Below are 18,083 nucleotides of genomic sequence, written 5' to 3' on the forward strand. Positions count from 1 at the left end.
AAAATAGAATATTCATACGAATATGAAGTAAACAAGACTTAAAAAGGGCAATCCTACTGTGCCATCAAATCGCGTGGCTCGGATGAAATAGCCATACACAGTTCATCTTTCGGTAACGAAGAGATGAGAAAATCATTCAATAAAAGTTTCATCCTATTGAATAATTAGTTGGTTTTGTTCTGGCAGTTTCGTTTAGTCCTTGATAGGTCACGCCAGCTGTCATTTTTGTAGGTGACGATCTGGGTGCGGTCGTCAGATGTTACGTACCGATGAACGCATAGCCATCGGCGCTTTCGGGAGAGCTACGGATTCTTCAAACCTTGACGATGTACCATGAAATGCCTGATTTCAGCTTGCTTTTAACACTACGTACTTCCAAAAAGAAGAGGTTGGCTTAAAAATTGGTCCAGTTTCTTTACTCGGACACTTTCTTCAAACCAACAAGACGTGAAGGCAAACTTTGTTACCTATAACACCGTGAAATAACGGCGCTAGACAACACAAGTCGGTTAGACATTTCACCGACGGTTCAACGGTACCTTTCCCTATCGATCTGTGAAGCAGAAATGAAAAATAAAAGGTGATTTAGTTTACTCGCGAAAGGGACTCATTTTCGAGTAAGTGAAAGAGAGAAGCAATACATTAAAGTAGGACGTCAATGAATGGCTTATAAATGAGTCATTGAATTGTGCAACAAGATTAACCAGTTAGCTGTTCAAATCGATTTTACCTAGAACTTAAGAAAAAAAAGGTTATGTATACAGGTAAATGACCGAGGTTACGTTGCTATCCAAAATAGCTGTTGGGGACTCGGTTATTATTGTAATAATTAGGACGATGCTCGAAACCCACACGCCTTTGTTAACAAATTAGTCTAGCAGAGCCTGAGTTATATCTATTGTCTAATTGCGGATCGCCTTTCTGGGCTTTGTGACTCGAAACAAAACGTGTGCAACAACCCAAAACAGCACTTTCGTTCATTAGATATACACGAACAAGCGAAACGTATTGGCAGCTGTGCAATGATGAAAATACATTGTTTGAATTTAGGTCAGGGTCTCCGAGATCCCAGCGCCATTGTTGAGGAACGAACACACATTCCTCACGCTCCCCTTTTAAAAAACCTTTTTTTTCTTATTAATAATCTATAAACCATTTGGGATGTCCCAATTTCCAATCAAAATGAAATTGATTCACCATGTTTGCTTCAACTATTGGCAACACACCCGTTCTTTTACTATTGTAAGTTAAACAATCAATGGAATCTCACACTTTTCACGTCTTTATATTTAGAAAATCGAGGAGCAATACGCGTGAAGAAGACCTTAAGACCTTGGACGGTCACATTCTGACGGGGGAACACACGCCTGATATTTGGTTATTTTGTTTTTTTTAACATTTGCATTTATACATCAATATACGTACATCTGTAAATCAGGCAGTCGTGGCTTTGCCTGGCATCGTATAAATTATTCCGTATAAATAATTTCTCTTGTGCTCAAATTAAATATGGGCAACGATAGACCACGAATTAGAAGACAGATGATTAATATTCAGAGTACGTTGGGTAAGCCGGGGCTTTGTAGGCGGACCTGAAAATCGGTGTAGCGTACGAGGCAGCAGCCTGGTATTCCGAAGCGGAGTAAGATGGAGCCTTGTATTCCGGAGCGGAGTAAGCTGGAGCTTTGTAGGCCGGTGCGGAGTAAGCGGGTGCCTTGTAGGCTGGTGCAGAGTAAGCCGGAGCTTTGTAGGCTGGTGCAGAGTAAGCTGGAGCTTTGTAGGCCGGTGCGGGGTAAGCTGGAGCCTTGTACGCCGGTGCGGAATAAGCCGGAGCTTTGTAGGCCGGTGCGGGGTAAGCTGGAGCTTCGTAAGTGGCAGCTTTGTACTCTTTCTCATCGGGATACTGCGCTTCGCCTTCGTAGATGACGTCAGCAACGTTGCCATTCTCATCCGCTCTGTAGTTGACGATCTGCGTACGACCGTCGGGCAGTTCAACGCGATACGAGCCACTGATCACTTTACCGTCGCTCTTTTCGGAATGAACGAAGTCGTTGTAAGTTTCCTCATCCTTGACGTCCCATGTAAAACTGTAGTGTAATAGACCGCAGCAACTCCTCCTAGCAACAGCAGCCCCACCCAGTAAGAAGGTCGTCACGAATGCAACCTTCCCTGCGGATAATAGTTAATGATAAAAGTAAAAGTTATTGTAAACCCCTCCCTTCTTAACCTTCAATCTCTTGGTATATAAGCACATGGTTGTATCGTCTTAAGTAGAGTTAGTTTACTGGCAAATACACAGTCTAGAAACTATTACATTTGGAGGTCCCAACGAGACAACAAGAATAACAACGAGACTCTGGAAGAAAAGTTTCTGATCTGTGCTTCATTCGCCAGCTGCAAGTATTCAACGCTTCTATCACCAAGTCTTCAAGCAACCGACATCGGAACATCATCGAGGTAAGCGAATGCCGTTTGATTCACCTGTACAAAAGACTGCTCTCAACGAGAACACACTACTACCTTTATACCCCGTACTACAAGAATCTGATTTAACCGACCAAGACCCAAACCTAAGTCACCATCGAGAACAATTTTTGGACAATTGGAAGACCTTAATAGACTTAGAATTTAAGCAAGACTTAGAAAGAAGTAAAGCATACCAGACAATCTCAACAACTGAAAATATCCAGCAGTTACAAACACAGAAACAAGAAGCAAGTCAGGCGACGCAAAATTCGCTGCATTTTTACACTTATTACCTTCTAGAAAAAACTTTAAAAGTAACAGATGGTGTAACAGCAGAAACCATTGCTAATGCTACTAAAACACTCAAAGACGATATAGTCGCACAAGGTGGGAGCACCAGAACACTCGATAGTTTACTCCAACAGTTACACACATTGCACGGAAAAGAAAAAGAATTTTTGTTCGGTACCATCAATGTATTGCAGAAAGAGTCAGTAATCGCACTAATTGAAGATAAAAAGCAGATAACTACGCTAAAATTTGAACTTTCAAACGCGCAAAAACAATTGGAGAGTAACAAAAAGAAGGCAAAGAGTTCCAAATACACTTTAAGCAGTTCGTTAGAGCAACTTCAAGAAAACAACGAGGCTCTGAAAAACTCCCTTGAAAAAGCCAATTCCCGAATCGCCGACCTAGAACAAAACCTTGAAACCACCTTAGCAACCGAGAGTCAATTGCAGAATCTTCTCAAAAGAAAAGAGGAAAACAACGCAGCTGTCGAGACCGAAGGGCAAGAAATAATTAACAAACTTGAAGGTGAGAAGACCAAACTGATCCAGAAACTCAGCAGTGCGGAAAACCAGATAAAACAAGTATCAGAAACAGCAGAGCAGCTCCAGAAAGAGATAAAAGTTTTGGCAGACAGACTCGACAAGGCCTCAGCAGAGAAAATCAATTTAAAGAAAAACCTGCTAGATTTCACTTCAAAGAACAAAACCCTTGAAAAAGACCTTCAAGAACTACAAGATCGGGTACGAGGACAAGAAAATCAAATAATAATTCTAGAAAACCGGGTGAAAGAATACAAAAAACTTCAAGTTAAATTCATCGAGACTGAAGACTCCAACGACTCAAGGCTAGACGAGGACGAACCAGGAGAAATAACCAAACTAGTGGGAGATATAAACGAACTAACCTTGCCGACAGACAGTGGAGACAAGTCACTCCACTACGAGCTGGAAATAGAACAAACAAACGATTTCGAACAAACAATAGAAAACCTCAAAACACAAATAGAACACTTAAACAAAACAATCATCTATTTGGAGCAAGAAAATCAACAGCTTAAAAAGAAGGTCGACATGGGCGTAACACACGACGACGAGGACACTTCGGAAAAAACGTTCGTGAATACCTCCAAGAAAAATCACAAGGATGGCGATATTCCAGCAACTGAACAGGACGACGAGGACGCAAAGAAAGTGAACAGGTACTTCACTCAGCCAATAGTGAAGGCTTTAGGAGAGCTATTCTCCAGAGAAGACAAAAAGGCTATTCCAATCTTTAAAGGGAAAAGCACTGATAAACTAATATCAGAGTGGTTACGCGGCGCCGAACACGTAGCACGAAACAATGAATGGGACGACAATCAAAAGATACGTTTCTTTTCTGATCGATTGAAAGGCGAAGCCTTCGAATGGCATGAAAACTACGCTGAGGAAGAAGGAGATGATCTAAATTACCAGGATTGGAAAGAAGCACTAATTACAAGATTTCAAGACACCTACGACTTAGCTACGCTGGAGAAAAAACTTTCAAAATTAACTCAAAAACCGGAAGAAAACTGCAGAGCTTTTGTATCAAGGTTAAATAATCTTTACGATACCATCGCTGGTAAAGAAGAAAGGGCTGACCATAACCAAACTATTATTGAAGGACAATTACTAAACAAAGTGAAAAAGATGAGGGATCACAGAAAAAGCAAAATCCTACTGCAAGGATTACTACCAAAGTATAAAGCAGAACTTTATCTACGAATGCCAGAAAACACAGAAGACTTTGACGCATTATGTAAACAACTTTTCATTTCTGAAAAAATTCTACACACGAAAGAAGCTACAGACGACAAGGAGATGTCAGCTGTTATAGCAGGGATAACGCATCACGAAAAACAACAAGACGATAAAATCCAACTACTTGAGCAAAAATTATCAGATGCTCTGTCAGAATTAAAATATACTAATACGAAACGTGGATCCTCACAGGAAAACGACGTTACCATAGCTGCAACTGACCAATACGAAAACAGAAGACCACGTCCAAGTGAACGTTACTCAAGATCACGTGATTCGCGAGTGCGATTTGCCGACAGTCATAACAGCCGAGAATCAAGTCGAGAAAGAAGTCTAAGTAGAAACAGAGACAACAGCCCTTACCGCAGAGATTACAATTCGTCAGGACGAAGAAATTATAATCCTTCAGGATACAGGCAAACCAGATTTCCATCTCACCAACGTCCCTCATATCGGAACGACTACCCTAACCGACAAGGAAACTACAGCGGACCAAACAACTACAGACAACAAGCACGTTATAACAGCAACCAACATCCACAGCAGCAACAACACACTAGCAACAATCCTCGAACAACTGAAAATCGAGAAATAACCTGCTACAAGTGTAACCGAAGAGGACATATTGCAAGAGAATGTTGGACAGATATGGCACGTACCAACAACCAAGGTCCCCGATAAACACCATAAAACCAATCAGTAACTCCCAACTAACATACAATTTAGGATCAGATGTAGAAGTAGAAATTCCAAAACTGATACGTATTCCCGTTAGAATCTTTAATAAGGAAATCATAGCTTTAGTGGACACTGGCGCAGCCGCTAGTTTAGTATCCAGTAAAATATTGGATACTCTAGAGTGTAATGAACACTTAAAACAAGTAGAAAATGCGAATCCTCCTATTTTTAGAACGGTGTCGGGACAAGAACTTAAATCGATAGGGAAATTTGAATTTTCAGTTATTATCAATGATAACCATATTATTAACCACCACTTTTATGTTATGAGCAACTTAAATGAACAATGCATCTTAGGATTAGATTTCTTATCTAACAATAATGTGAAGATTAACACTCGAAATCGTCAAATATGTTATGATCACTTTGGAGTAGAACATAATTTTGGAAGTAATACCATGCCCATTTATAGCGTAACATTTAGCAAAGCAGGCATCCATATACCACTAATCCCGATTGATAGAGAAGACGAAAATCTTACACAACAAGATTATCGTAATTTAGAATCCTTCACTCAATTAGACTTTAATAATAAAACTAAGCAGATAGCTAAGATTGTTGAAAAAGAAGAACAAGCACTCAATGTATCAGACGACATACAAACTAAAATTGAAATTTTACTAAAGAAACATGAAGATCTTTTCGCAGACCAAGAATCCGACTTGGGTCTAACTACACAAGTGAAACATCACATCAACATAGGCCATAACGCTCCCATTAATCAAAGACTGCGAAGAACACCCGAATCCCTAAAACTTGTTGTTAAGACTAAAATAGAGGTAATGCTAAGTAACAAAATAATAAGAGAAAGCCACAGTCCTTTTGCTGCAGCTATAGTAATGGTACCTAAAAAGATGGAGAGATGCGAATGTGCATCGACTACAGAGCTTTGAACAAAATCACTGTTAAGGATAAGTACCCTCTACCTAGGATAGATGACACAATTGACGCGTTGTGCGGATCGGTTTATTTCTCTACATTGGACTTACTAAGCGGCTACTGGCAAATAGAAATAGAAGAAAGTGATAAACACAAAACAGCTTTCATTTGTGAATTTGGCCAATACGAATTTAATCGAATGCCATTTGGTTTAACAAATGCACCCAGCACCTTTCAAAGAGCAATGAATAACATCTTGAAAACGGTATTGTACAAATTCGCATTGGTTTACCTAGATGACATCATAGTGTTCAGTAATTCAATTACTGATCATGTGACACACTTGGAAGCAGTTTTTAGACTCCTTAAACAAGCGGGGTTAAAGTTGAAAAGGAAGAAGTGCGAATTTTTTAAAGAAAAATTAGATTATTTAGGATACATCGTATCCGGGAAAGGAATAACACCAAGTACAAAAAAGTTAGACGCAATTATTAAATATCCCGCTCCCAAAAACGTAAAAGAATTGAGCTCATTTTTAGGTCTAGCCAGCTACTACAGAAAATTTATTAGGGCTTTTGCTGATAAAGCCCATCCACTAACTGCGCTCACTAGAAAGTCAGCGGACTGGAAATGGGGGAGGAACAAAGGGACGCCTTTGAATGTATTAAGAACTGTCTCATCACTAGACCTGTTCTAGGTTATCCGGATTTTTCTCGAGAATTTATCATCTACACGGATGCTTCAGGATATGGAATAGGAGCAGTCTTGGCTCAAATACAACCTCCACCTCAATCAGCGGATTTAGCGGAGTCCGACGGACAGGACCTTCGTAAATCAGACGACGTAGAAGTCGTCATAGCCTATACCTCTAAACATCTGAACGACCGCGAGGCCAAGTGGTCAACCACAGAGAAAGAGGCATACGCAATAATCCACGCCATCGACGTGTTTAGGACGTACCTATACGGGCGTAAGTTTACCGTATTTACAGATCATAGACCTTTAGAATGGTTAATGAGTAAGACAGAACCAGCAGGAAGATTAGCTCGATGGGCTCTTAAGATCCAAGAATTTGATATCATTATTGGGTACCGACCAGGAAAGTCACACCAAAATGCTGACACACTTAGTCGCACCCCAATAGTGCCGCTAGCGAAAGTAGAAACAAGGTCAACAGGTACAAAAGAGAAACCAGAAGTAAAAAACGAAACCAAGGAAACTAGAACAAAACAAGTAATTTTTGAAACGGAAAGTAATCAGTCCAAGGACACGGAAAAATGGATAGAACTCCAACACAAAGATGAGTATTGCAGAACAATATTAAAAGAAATGGCAAAGGCCAATCCAAGTAAGGACGTTAAAAATAAATTTAAAATAAACGACAAAGGACTATTAGTAGATACCAAAAGAAGAATTGTAACGCCAGTAAGACTGGTGCCACAAATTTTAAGGGAAAATCACGATCACATATTGGCAGGACATTTAGGAGTAGGAAAAACGTTGGCTAGACTTCAAAGACAGTACACATGGCCATGCATGCGTACTTCCGTAATAGAATACGTTAAAAGTTGTTTGATGTGCAATAAGAGAAAAGCGGTAGGTGGAAGTAAAGCACCATTGCACCCTTTGCCTTTAGTTGAAGGAGTATGGGAAAGGATCGCTATGGATATAGTGGGCCCAATTCAAGAAAGCGCTAAGGGATACAGATATATATTAGTTATATCAGATTATGCCAGTAGGTTTGTTTTTACAGTTCCAATGAGAAATCAAACTGCCCAAACAATTGCGAAGATTTTAGTTAATAAAATATTTACTAAATATGGATCTCCAGAAGTAGTTCTAACAGACCAAGGTACTAACTTTCTATCCAGTCTAATACAAGAGGTGTGTAAACTATTCAAAGTCAAACAAATAAGGACTACGGCCTATCATCCACAAACTGATGGATTAGTTGAGAGGTTCAATCGAACTCTCTGTGACATGCTAGCTTGTTATGTCTCAGACCAACCTGCTAACTGGGACAAATACCTTCCGTTCGTTACTTTTGCTTACAACACAGCAAAACAAGCTTCAACTCAAGAAACACCATTCTTTCTATTCTTCGGACGAGAACCAATAATGCCTAATGATATCAAGATTAACAGAAGATACGAGACCTATGAAGATACTAGTATGGTGTATTCACAGCAATGGGAAAAAGCTCAAAAACTGGCAAGAGAACATCTCTTCAAATCCCAAGCAAGACAGAAAAAATACTACGACGTATCCACGAAAACTATTAAATACAACATAGGTGACTACGTATTACTGAAGGCGCCACCAGCAGCAGGAAAATTCATAAATCGATGGAACGGACCATTTCAAATTTCACGAAGTTTCTCGGATATCAACTACGAGATCCAGCACACGGAAAACAAAAAACTTAAATCTATCGTACATACAAACCGTCTCAAACTTTACACACCAAGAAAACAAGAAACAACTAAGGAAGAAGAAATACTACAAAACCTACCAGAGAATGTTGAAGCACAACGACAACCAACGATTCACCAACGCCGACCAGGCCGACCAAGGAAGCAGCAGCTGATACATCCGGTGAAGACGAACATCAAACCACGCAGGAACGAAGGAGAACCAGAAAACCATACAATACCTAACCTTTACCGTAACCAAAACCGAAACGATCCTATAACGAATCACCAATACCACTTAAGAAGACGATATCAAGGACCGGATTACTAAACATTTTCATTTTTCACAGATGCAGACATTACTCTTCCTTCTTTGCCTCCTTCATTCACTAAACCCTACTTACCCTATCTACGCATCCATCTGCGACTGTAACAACATGAAAATACGCGGAATCCTAGACTTCGAATTGCCTTACTACTGTGATAATGAAAAACCAGAAACACAACATTTACCAAGGATACCAACTAGTTACACCTTAGTAACCAAACAAAAACCAGCAGCCACTTGGAAAGGATGGACATGTCGACAGTGGACTAAAACAAAGAAAATAACCGGATCGTTCTGGATTGGATCCTTCGATACAGTTTACTCCCAGGAAACAATACTAATCACCCCTTTGGAGTGTTGGCGGATGGTCAATGATAAAAAATGTGGCAACAATAATATGCAAACCGGACCGACGGGACTCAGTTTCACAGCCACTCCTACAGGAGAAGGTAAATGGTACGCCATCAAGGAATACCAAACACTAAATTGTGTAGCGGAACAGATCACGCTACGTCAGGAGAAACCAGATAGTCCAATCGAAAGCCCTTTCGGATTACTTAACACCACCCAACAGGAAGGACAATTCATCCAAAATCAAAATACAATCGTGTGGGGAGAAAGAACAACAAACAGTTCATACACTCAGACGTTACTAAAAGGGAAAGGATACCTGGAACTTCCTCGAGAACCGGAGTCGGATAATTCCAGCCGCCTTTACGACACCAGTCGGCAGATTGAAATATCTTTTCTTAACAAACCAGATAAGGATATCGCACCGGTAGGACATAAAGTGGTTGGAATCCCTCTAACGTATTTGACGTTTCCTGCAGAAACAACAAAAATTTTGTATGAAATGTTCAAGAACACAATCGCAACCTGCCTTAAAAATACCAACCTTGCCACACCCGTGTGCGAAGACTACAGAGAGTTGTACAAATCCAGACCACAACGTTCTCTTCTTCAAGAAGTTCACTTTCTCTTCGACACCCAAGTTGAAGACGAAAAACTTGGGATTCGCCTCTACAGTATTTCATACGCCTGGGGAACTCTAAGATTGGCACATAGAAGACCAAAAATAATCAAGGAAGATGGAAAAATCGTACAAAAGGATACAACAATATACATTACTTACGAGTCCGGAAGCAGAAACCCTTTGACAACGTACAGTCAACTTTCAAAGGACGACCCTCTCCCATCAGGATCAAAATTCGAGTACATTGTCGACCAAACGATACGAGTACAAAATACTCATATCTGCATCACGGAGACAACACACGATTACGTATTTGCTGCAGCCTGTTCAGAGGAATCAACGAGATGGATTCTAGAAAAGAAAACAGCTACCTAATTTCCCAAGAATCCGAAATGTGTCTTACCGTAGGGGTCGACGAAACCTTAAAATTGGAAAAGTGTGCTTTGGAAGGAGATACCAGGAAAAACCAGCAGTGGTTCTTTCAAACAATAAATACCAATCCGGATGTTATAGAAAATTTTCCCGACGTAACATTGCAAGATATTCAAGAAGTCCGATTAGAACAACGAAGAGCAATTACAACCACAATAAACTCACCCATATTTGGCGGTATCTTGAAAGCAAATCACGGCAGCGGAAACATCATCTGGGACATGATCGCCTGGGGATTGTTGAAGAACGGACAATATCCAAACGGAAAATGTGTCACACATCATGGGCTTGAACAACAACTAACCATGGAAGATTGTGACACAGATTGGACAAAATGTCAAGAAGAACTAAAAACATTAATCACAAGTAACGATCCCCTGGTGCAATCACAAGTATCCGTAGGAAACTGCAGTAGAGCCACTACCAAAGGCCAAGCTTTCGAGTATACGTCTGATTTCACCATTAGACCGTTCAACACTAACGCTTGCGTCAAGGCAAACACAACAATGCTTATTCTACAGGAATGTGCCAACACCAGTTCAATTTGGGGCACTTTCGAACACACAGGACAGCTCATGGCAACAGACAGAACTGGCCTACATTCACTGGCGTCAGACAGAAAATGTCTCACACTAAAAGTAGGACGTCTGAGTTTAGGGCATTGCCACGGCTCAAGTAGAAAACAACAGTTTAGCTTCGAGTATCGGAACCCGCATCAAATACGGACGCTTTCAGCAGCAGCCATTATAGCGCTTCACACCCAACAATCATTGGACGGAACACAACTCCCACTTATACCCCCTCTGCTCAAAAGAGAAAGTAAAGCAAACAACAAAAACTTAACCACGCCCACCACACAAAAATCTATTTCATCTACTTCAAGCACCACAACGACAGTAAAACCAACTACAAAATTAAGCACAACCACAATTAAAACAACAATAGCCACAACAGCCATAAAAACGACCGTTAAAAGCACACCACCGACAACTAGGCCTACAACAACTACTAAGCCTACGACCACCACAACTAAGCCTACGACCACCACAACTAAGCCTACGACTACCACAACTAAGCCTACGACCACCACAACTAAGCCTACGACTACCACAACTAAGCCTACGACTACCACAACCAAGCCTACAACTACAACAAATAAGCCTACTACTACAACTACTACGCCTACAACTACAACAACAAAGTCTACGACTACAACTACTACGCCTACAACTACGACAACAAAGCCTACAACTACAACAAATAAGCCTACAACTACAACTACCACAGCTACAACTACAACTGCTGAGCCAACGACTACAACCACTAGGCCTACAACTCCAAGTACTGAACCTACATTGCCATCAACTACAACTGAAACCACGTCCACTACACAATCATCAACGACAACTATAGCGACAACAACAACTGAATCAATAAGCAATTCAACAACACCTCTCACAACAACTGAAAAAATAGAGGACCCTCCAGTCACGAAAAATCACACCATTACGGAGGATGCAATAATGGAAATTATTGATGACACTGAAAAAACATCTCAGCAAGAAATACCCGAGGCAGCATCTTTAACCCTAGAACAAGTACCGGAGGTGCCAATAAAAAATGGTGTGATACGGGTTACTACCCTACACCTAGCCACAATGTATAGGCAAGATCTCATAACAAATATCTTATTGGAACACGGAGCAGATCCAGACATAACTGATGTCAATGGAAACACCCCGCGGGATTACGCGTTTGATGAACATAGGAGAAACATATTTGAAGACTGGAAACGTATAAGAAGCCGCGAGAGAAAGGCTTCTGGCAATGAATAAGATTGAAGCAAAACAAAATTGAAGAACCAACAACAGTTTATTACCACTACTACAACAAAAACACTAAAATGACAACATTACGACAACAAATTAAGAAAAAACTAAAAGAAGAGAAGAGAAGAAAAGCATACAAAAAAAAAAATAAACGATTGAAATCTGCAGTAGCATTCCAGTAAAAAGGAACGTAGACCAACAATTATTAACTAACACTTTATTAGCATAAAAGACAATGAATAACGGTATAGAAAACATATCTTGTATTTTGTGTCTCATACTTTAGCCCAACAAACAAAAATAACGGTGAAGGAAAGAAAGTAGGTGACGGGTAAAAAACAAGTTTTCACCTAACCATTGCCACGCCACATGCCGAAGAGAAGTAGAAGACAAGGAGAAAATTGGAGGACCAATTTATTCTTGCCGAAGGGGGGAAGGAATGTAATAGACCGCAGCAACTCCTCCTAGCAACAGCAGCCCCACCCAGTAAGAAGGTCGTCACGAATGCAACCTTCCCTGCGGATAATAGTTAATGATAAAAGTAAAAGTTATTGTAAACCCCTCCCTTCTTAACCTTCAATCTCTTGGTATATAAGCACATGGTTGTATCGTCTTAAGTAGAGTTAGTTTACTGGCAAATACACAGTCTAGAAACTATTACAGTAGGGTTGCTTCTCCTGGATTGTGACGAATTAAAAAAATTGATTAAAATAGGACAAATTCGTCAAATCAATATCGTTAAAGAGACAGACGTAATTGTCTTCTTCGACGGGCGCTGCGTATTTAGGAGCGTAGTCGGCGACTTTGTAAGTTCCAGCAGCCACAACTGCGAGCAGGGCAGCGAAGACAATGCACTGGAATTTTTAAGGGGGGAGAGGACAAATTATTTATTAAAAAAAAAAGAACTGCTTATTTTGTTGCGTAGCGTGAAATAATCCCACAGCGTGTGATTTACCTTCATGTTGTAGGAGCTGTGAAGCGATTCGAAACAGTTGTACAACTGACGTCTTCCCCTTGTGCAACCAACGGTTTTTATAGTAAGCTTGTGGAACGATGTTCGATTTTGTGATGAATTCCCAGGCGAAAGTAAAACGCACAAGTTAGTGGGATAGGATTGCCCATTTTTGGGAGGCTACCATGTATTCCACTTTATTTAGTTCAAGACCACGGCGGTGGAAGACTATAGCCGAAGCGAAGGTTTTCTCACGCACATTACCTAAAATAGATGGCCATTACAGCCCCCAATAGGAAACGGTGCACGCAACAACAAAAAAACCAGTGCATCAACGAGATATGGTTCAAGATAAACTTGTCTAACATTTTTGGTTGAAAATTTCGAGGAACACTGGCAAAAAAAAACGAGAATAATTTCATCAGTTGACTATTCATGTTTGACTCAAGTTCAACTGGTGTTCTTAATAATGGCGAATGATGTAGCAATACCGCGAATAGAACTCAATGGCCTTCGTTTCTTCGTAAATGCAACTGGAATCGTATATCGTTCCAGTTCAGTGCACGATAAAAACCAGACCAGACTTGCTTAAGCTATTCGTTTACTGTATACATATGAGAATTGGAGAATGTCGGCCGGATGTAAACAATTATGAACTATGACCTCTGTTTCCGTAGAATTAGCAACATGTATATTATTTTCCTTTCTAAACACCTTAAAACACAGCAGAGTTGGCCAACTGAGGAGATATGGCATTCGTTTTGAGGCTGTTTTTTCTTCCCCCACGGCGGTTGTGGGATGATTCTCACCGTACATCCACGTATTTTCTTATAGCGAAGGCCGTTCTGGTGTGTGGATGGGAACATCCCCAACAGAACACGAACCGTCGGCTTCGAAACAGACTGATTTCACTTTTTCTACGCGTTACGAGAGATCGGATCAGTCAATGTCATTGAAACCTTGTTTTTTACGATTATATCGTTAAAGTTTAAGATAAACTTTCGCTAAGATAGCAGGATGTTTCTAATCCAACTGAATGAAAACGAACGGGATAACCATTGCTTTCAGGCAAATAAGAAATAAATGAGCCACAGTTTGATTTGTCGAATTTGTATTTGATAAATAATTCAGGCGTAGAAGGATTTTCCGTCGTCAAAAATATCTCCTTTTGACTCGAATAGTTTTACTGAATATTTAATTACACTTCCATTACGATAGGAACGAAAAGGATGGCCTAGTATTTGGGGTAAGATGGGGCTTTGTAGACTGGGGCGCTATAGGCTGGAGCAGGGTAAGATGGGGCTTTGTAAGCCGGAGCGGGGTAGGAAGGAGCTTTGTAGGATGGAGCGGGGTAGGAAGGAGCTTTGTAGGCTGGAGCGGGGTAGGAAGGAGTTTTGTATTCAGGGGCCTTGTAGGCTGGGGCTTTGTATTCAGGGGCCTTGTAGGCTGGGGCTTTGTAGGCTGGTGCAGGGTAGGCTGGTGCAGGGTAGGCTGGTGCAGGGTAGGAAGCAGCCTTGTATTGGGGTTCCTTGTATTCGGGGTACTGAGCCTCGCCTTCGTATTTGACATCAGCGTTGTATCCGTTCTCATCAGCTTGGTAGCTAACGATTTGAGTGCGGCCATCGGGCAGGGCAACACGGTAAGATCCGCTGGTCACTTTGCCATCAGCTTTCTCAGAGTGGTCAAAGTCGGTGTAGGATTCCTTATCCTGGACATCATATCCGAAGCTGTAGGGCTGAGGGGCCTGAAGAAATTGAAAAATTTAGCTGATTGCTCATCGTTAATCAGTTAATCGCTATCAAACAAAACTCACGTAGGTGACTTCCTCGTATTTAGGAGCCTCGTATTTCGGTGCGTATTCAGCGGCCTTGTAGGAATTGGCGGCAGCGACGGCCAAGACAGCAGCGAGGACGATGAACTGTTGGTTTACATGAACAAGTTTTCCATTAATTCAACTGTTTTCTGTAAACAAATTTAAAAAAATATATCATTTTTACTCTTACTTTCATGTTGGAGATGTTGATGAGTTGAGACAGCTGGAAGACTGATGCATTTCTGTTGGCGAACCGACGGTTTTATACCAAACACCATTGTCTTGAGCTATAGGCAACAGTGAAGATTACGTGGGAGGATTGGGTGGAGTCGTTGTACTTGATGAGGCCTTTTCTAACGTGAAAGTGAATGGGAGAAGGGGCAACAGAAATTATGAATAGACCCTAAAGTCTGTGTTGCATTTGTTCCACATTCAAACTCCCCTTTTTTCTTTTAATATTTAGTCCAAGTCTATGCAATTGAACGAAGGGTTTGCCGGTGTGCATAATAAGAGAACGTGCGAAACCTAACACAAACCGATTAGATCCGCAGGCCAAAATGTGGTCAGATCAAACCGAAATGATTTCAGCATCTAGTCCCTGAATTTCTCCATTTTTTATATTCGCACATCAAATATCATTACAGCTAACATCATTATTCCTTTCAGATAATAAATCTGCTGCTATTATGTCAAACACAAACTTCTTAGAAAAGTCATCACGATGAAAGAAATGTGTCAATTGCGTGATTTATTCTTCAAGGTTCATTCCACCCGGTGCCCAATTTCTATACCGAAGTGGATCTCACGATTATTCTTTAGCATTTCTTCCATCGTGATGGATGGTTGTTTAAACGCGTGATGATTTGAAAGGCTTTTCAAATCACTTTCTGCCGACACTGGCATCTGTTAATGAGCACTGCTCTGTCACGAGGTCACGAGGTTTATGACCTCGCAGGATTCCCGTTACCGTGGGCAATTGAGTTCTCAGCGTAACGTCATCATTTACTATCACAAGCGAAACAGAAAGGAGCATGGTAACCCCAGTATGATGAGGTGTAATTTCAATGAAACTAGGTCAGGGTTGGTGAGATTATAATCAGTAGCCAAACCCATTTAGAAAAAAAAAAGTATGAAAATCTGCCGACTTTTTCTAATTAATGCATAGATTTCTTCTTGTCAGAATTTTTTAAATTAAAGGAGGTCACACGCTGACTTAATAATAGCTGCTGGTATGTAATGACGAATAGAGAAATGGTCAGACACAAAAACATTATTTTTTTTTTTGCCAAAATTGTTGTATTTATTTTGTTCTTAAATAAATCTGGCGGTCACGGCATTGCCGCCGATATATATCTCTTGAATCACGATCTTTTTCTTTTCATTCAATTCCTCAATAAATAAGGCAAATAAAACAATGGCAGTTTAGTATTTGGGGTAGGCGGGAGCTTTGTAGGCTGGGGCAGGGTAAGGGGAGCCTTGTAGGCTGGGGCGGGGTAGGCAGCAGCTTTGTACCCAGCCTCTTTGTATTCGGGGTACTGAGCCTCTCCTTCGAATTTCACATCAGCGGTGTATCCGTTCTCATCGGCCTTGTAGGAAACGATCTGAGTGCGGCCATCGGGAAGAGCAACACGGTAAGATCCGCTGGTCACCTTGCCATCAGCTTTCTCGGAGTGATCGAAATCAGTGTAGGATTCCTTATCCTGGACATCATAACCGAAGCTGTATGGCTGAGGAGCCTGTTCCAAACGAATGATTCAATTTCAGTATTGTTCTGCATAATTCTTTTGATTCAAAATGAAACTCACGTAGGTGACTTCTTCGTATTTAGGAGCCTCGTATTTAGGTGCGTATTCAGCGGCCTTGTAGGAGTTGGCGGCAGCGACGGCGAAAACAGCGGCGAGGATGATGAACTGCAAATGAAAGTTCCTTTTTTTAAACAGATTGCTTGCGATGGCAAATTTGCATGAGATTGTTACCTTCATGTTGGAGATGTGAGCTGCTTGAGACAGTTGTGAATGAACTGGTGATTCTTTTCGGTCGGAACGAACCTTTTTTATACACGTTCACTTTTTGGTTAGCAAAGAGACCATCACTTTTTTTTTTCTAGCGCAAAGAATGCTTTGCATATGTTTCCAGTGTGAGAGAAAGTGAATAAAAGTAAAGGCCAACTCGTTAGATAAGCAACACCCATTACTATGATCGAGTGCTTCAAGTTTCATATTCGCTCGCTATTTAGTTCAAGTCCAAACACGGCCAAGGCTCACTTTTGCGTGACCCACAGAAACAACAACCGCATAGACAAAGAAGCCCTCAGGCCCTTTTTACCTGACTAGGTGCAAAATAAAACATCTTATACCTTTCCCTGTCAATCGTTTTTTGTTTATTTTTTTTTTTACAATTCTTATGATTGAAAAATTGCTTGCATTTTATTGCCTTCTAAATTCATAAAGGCATTATTCATTCTTTGGCCTAAAATTAATTGTATATCGATAATGGCGTCATTGCTACATTGTTTCGAAAATCTTTTTTTGCCTATAACATAAACGTGACACGATAGCTTATCATGATGCAAACATTCACCAGTTTCATTTCGATAGTCGTATAAAGTTATTCGCGAAAAAACATTCCCTAAAAGGCATTCTAGCTATAGAAAACAATTAATTTCTATAGCAAGCGAATGCAAAAACAAAGAACATTCTACCTGTCGTCATCCTCCCGACTGGCCGAAGTTCCTCTCCTGCCGCATTGCAACAACACATTATGCTCCTTTCTCTTTCGTCTATTCAAAACCGTCGACTCGTCCTTTTTTCTTTCAAGAATATGGTCCGTTAACACTAGACCAGTCTGATGGCGTCATCATAAGCGATCTCACCTACAATTTAAATGTCTGGCTGAGCGTCTGAGCACGTCTTTGACCTTATTGCCCGACTATTTTCACAAATCTTTCTTTTTGTTTTTTCCTTTTTAAAAGCGTGGACATACTAAAGCGATGTCGGTGAGATTCTCCGGTGTCTGAATTTAATGGATTTGTTGGTCTCAATTTCTCCAATTTCTCTGTTTATTGCTGAGTAGCACACGGAAGTGACATTTCCTCCCGATACATTTTTATGTGTTTGGTTTCTCTTTTAGCTTTCCACGCAGTCGCAGTTCAATGGAATTCACACACTTGCTGGGAACCCTTTCAATATTC

General features: G+C 40.7%; 3 protein-coding genes across 3 annotated transcripts; all 3 read right to left on the reverse strand.

Annotated features, from left to right (window-relative positions):
- Window positions 1-1,269: 1,269 nt before the first annotated feature.
- On the reverse strand, window positions 1,270-13,240 carry LOC123467040 (repetitive proline-rich cell wall protein-like). The gene is made up of 4 exons (XM_045167108.1): window positions 13,084-13,240; window positions 12,881-12,982; window positions 12,795-12,805; window positions 1,270-2,093 (listed from the first exon to the last, which is right to left on the reverse strand). The coding sequence occupies exons 1-4, from the start codon at window positions 13,087-13,089 to the stop codon at window positions 1,547-1,549; spliced, it is 666 nt and encodes a 221-aa protein (XP_045023043.1). The 5' UTR covers window positions 13,090-13,240; the 3' UTR covers window positions 1,270-1,546.
- A 934-nt stretch (window positions 13,241-14,174) lies between these two features.
- On the reverse strand, window positions 14,175-15,163 carry LOC123467041 (adhesive plaque matrix protein-like). The gene is made up of 3 exons (XM_045167109.1): window positions 15,084-15,163; window positions 14,894-14,998; window positions 14,175-14,824 (listed from the first exon to the last, which is right to left on the reverse strand). Exons 1-3 carry the CDS (start codon window positions 15,087-15,089, stop codon window positions 14,315-14,317), a joined length of 621 nt encoding a protein of 206 aa, XP_045023044.1. The 5' UTR covers window positions 15,090-15,163; the 3' UTR covers window positions 14,175-14,314.
- Window positions 15,164-16,166: 1,003 nt separating this feature from the next.
- Window positions 16,167-17,027, reverse strand: LOC116931589 (cuticle protein 18.6). Its single transcript, XM_032939186.2, is given in 4 exon segments — window positions 16,167-16,362; window positions 16,365-16,629; window positions 16,699-16,803; window positions 16,870-17,027. Coding segments are annotated over 4 exon segments (423 nt in total). The 5' UTR covers window positions 16,876-17,027; the 3' UTR covers window positions 16,167-16,315.
- Between the last annotated feature and the right edge of the window lie 1,056 nt (window positions 17,028-18,083).

Source organism: Daphnia magna, unplaced genomic scaffold (genome assembly GCF_020631705.1).
Source record: "Daphnia magna isolate NIES unplaced genomic scaffold, ASM2063170v1.1 Dm_contigs139, whole genome shotgun sequence".
NCBI classification, from domain to species: Eukaryota; Metazoa; Arthropoda; class Branchiopoda; order Diplostraca; family Daphniidae; genus Daphnia; species Daphnia magna.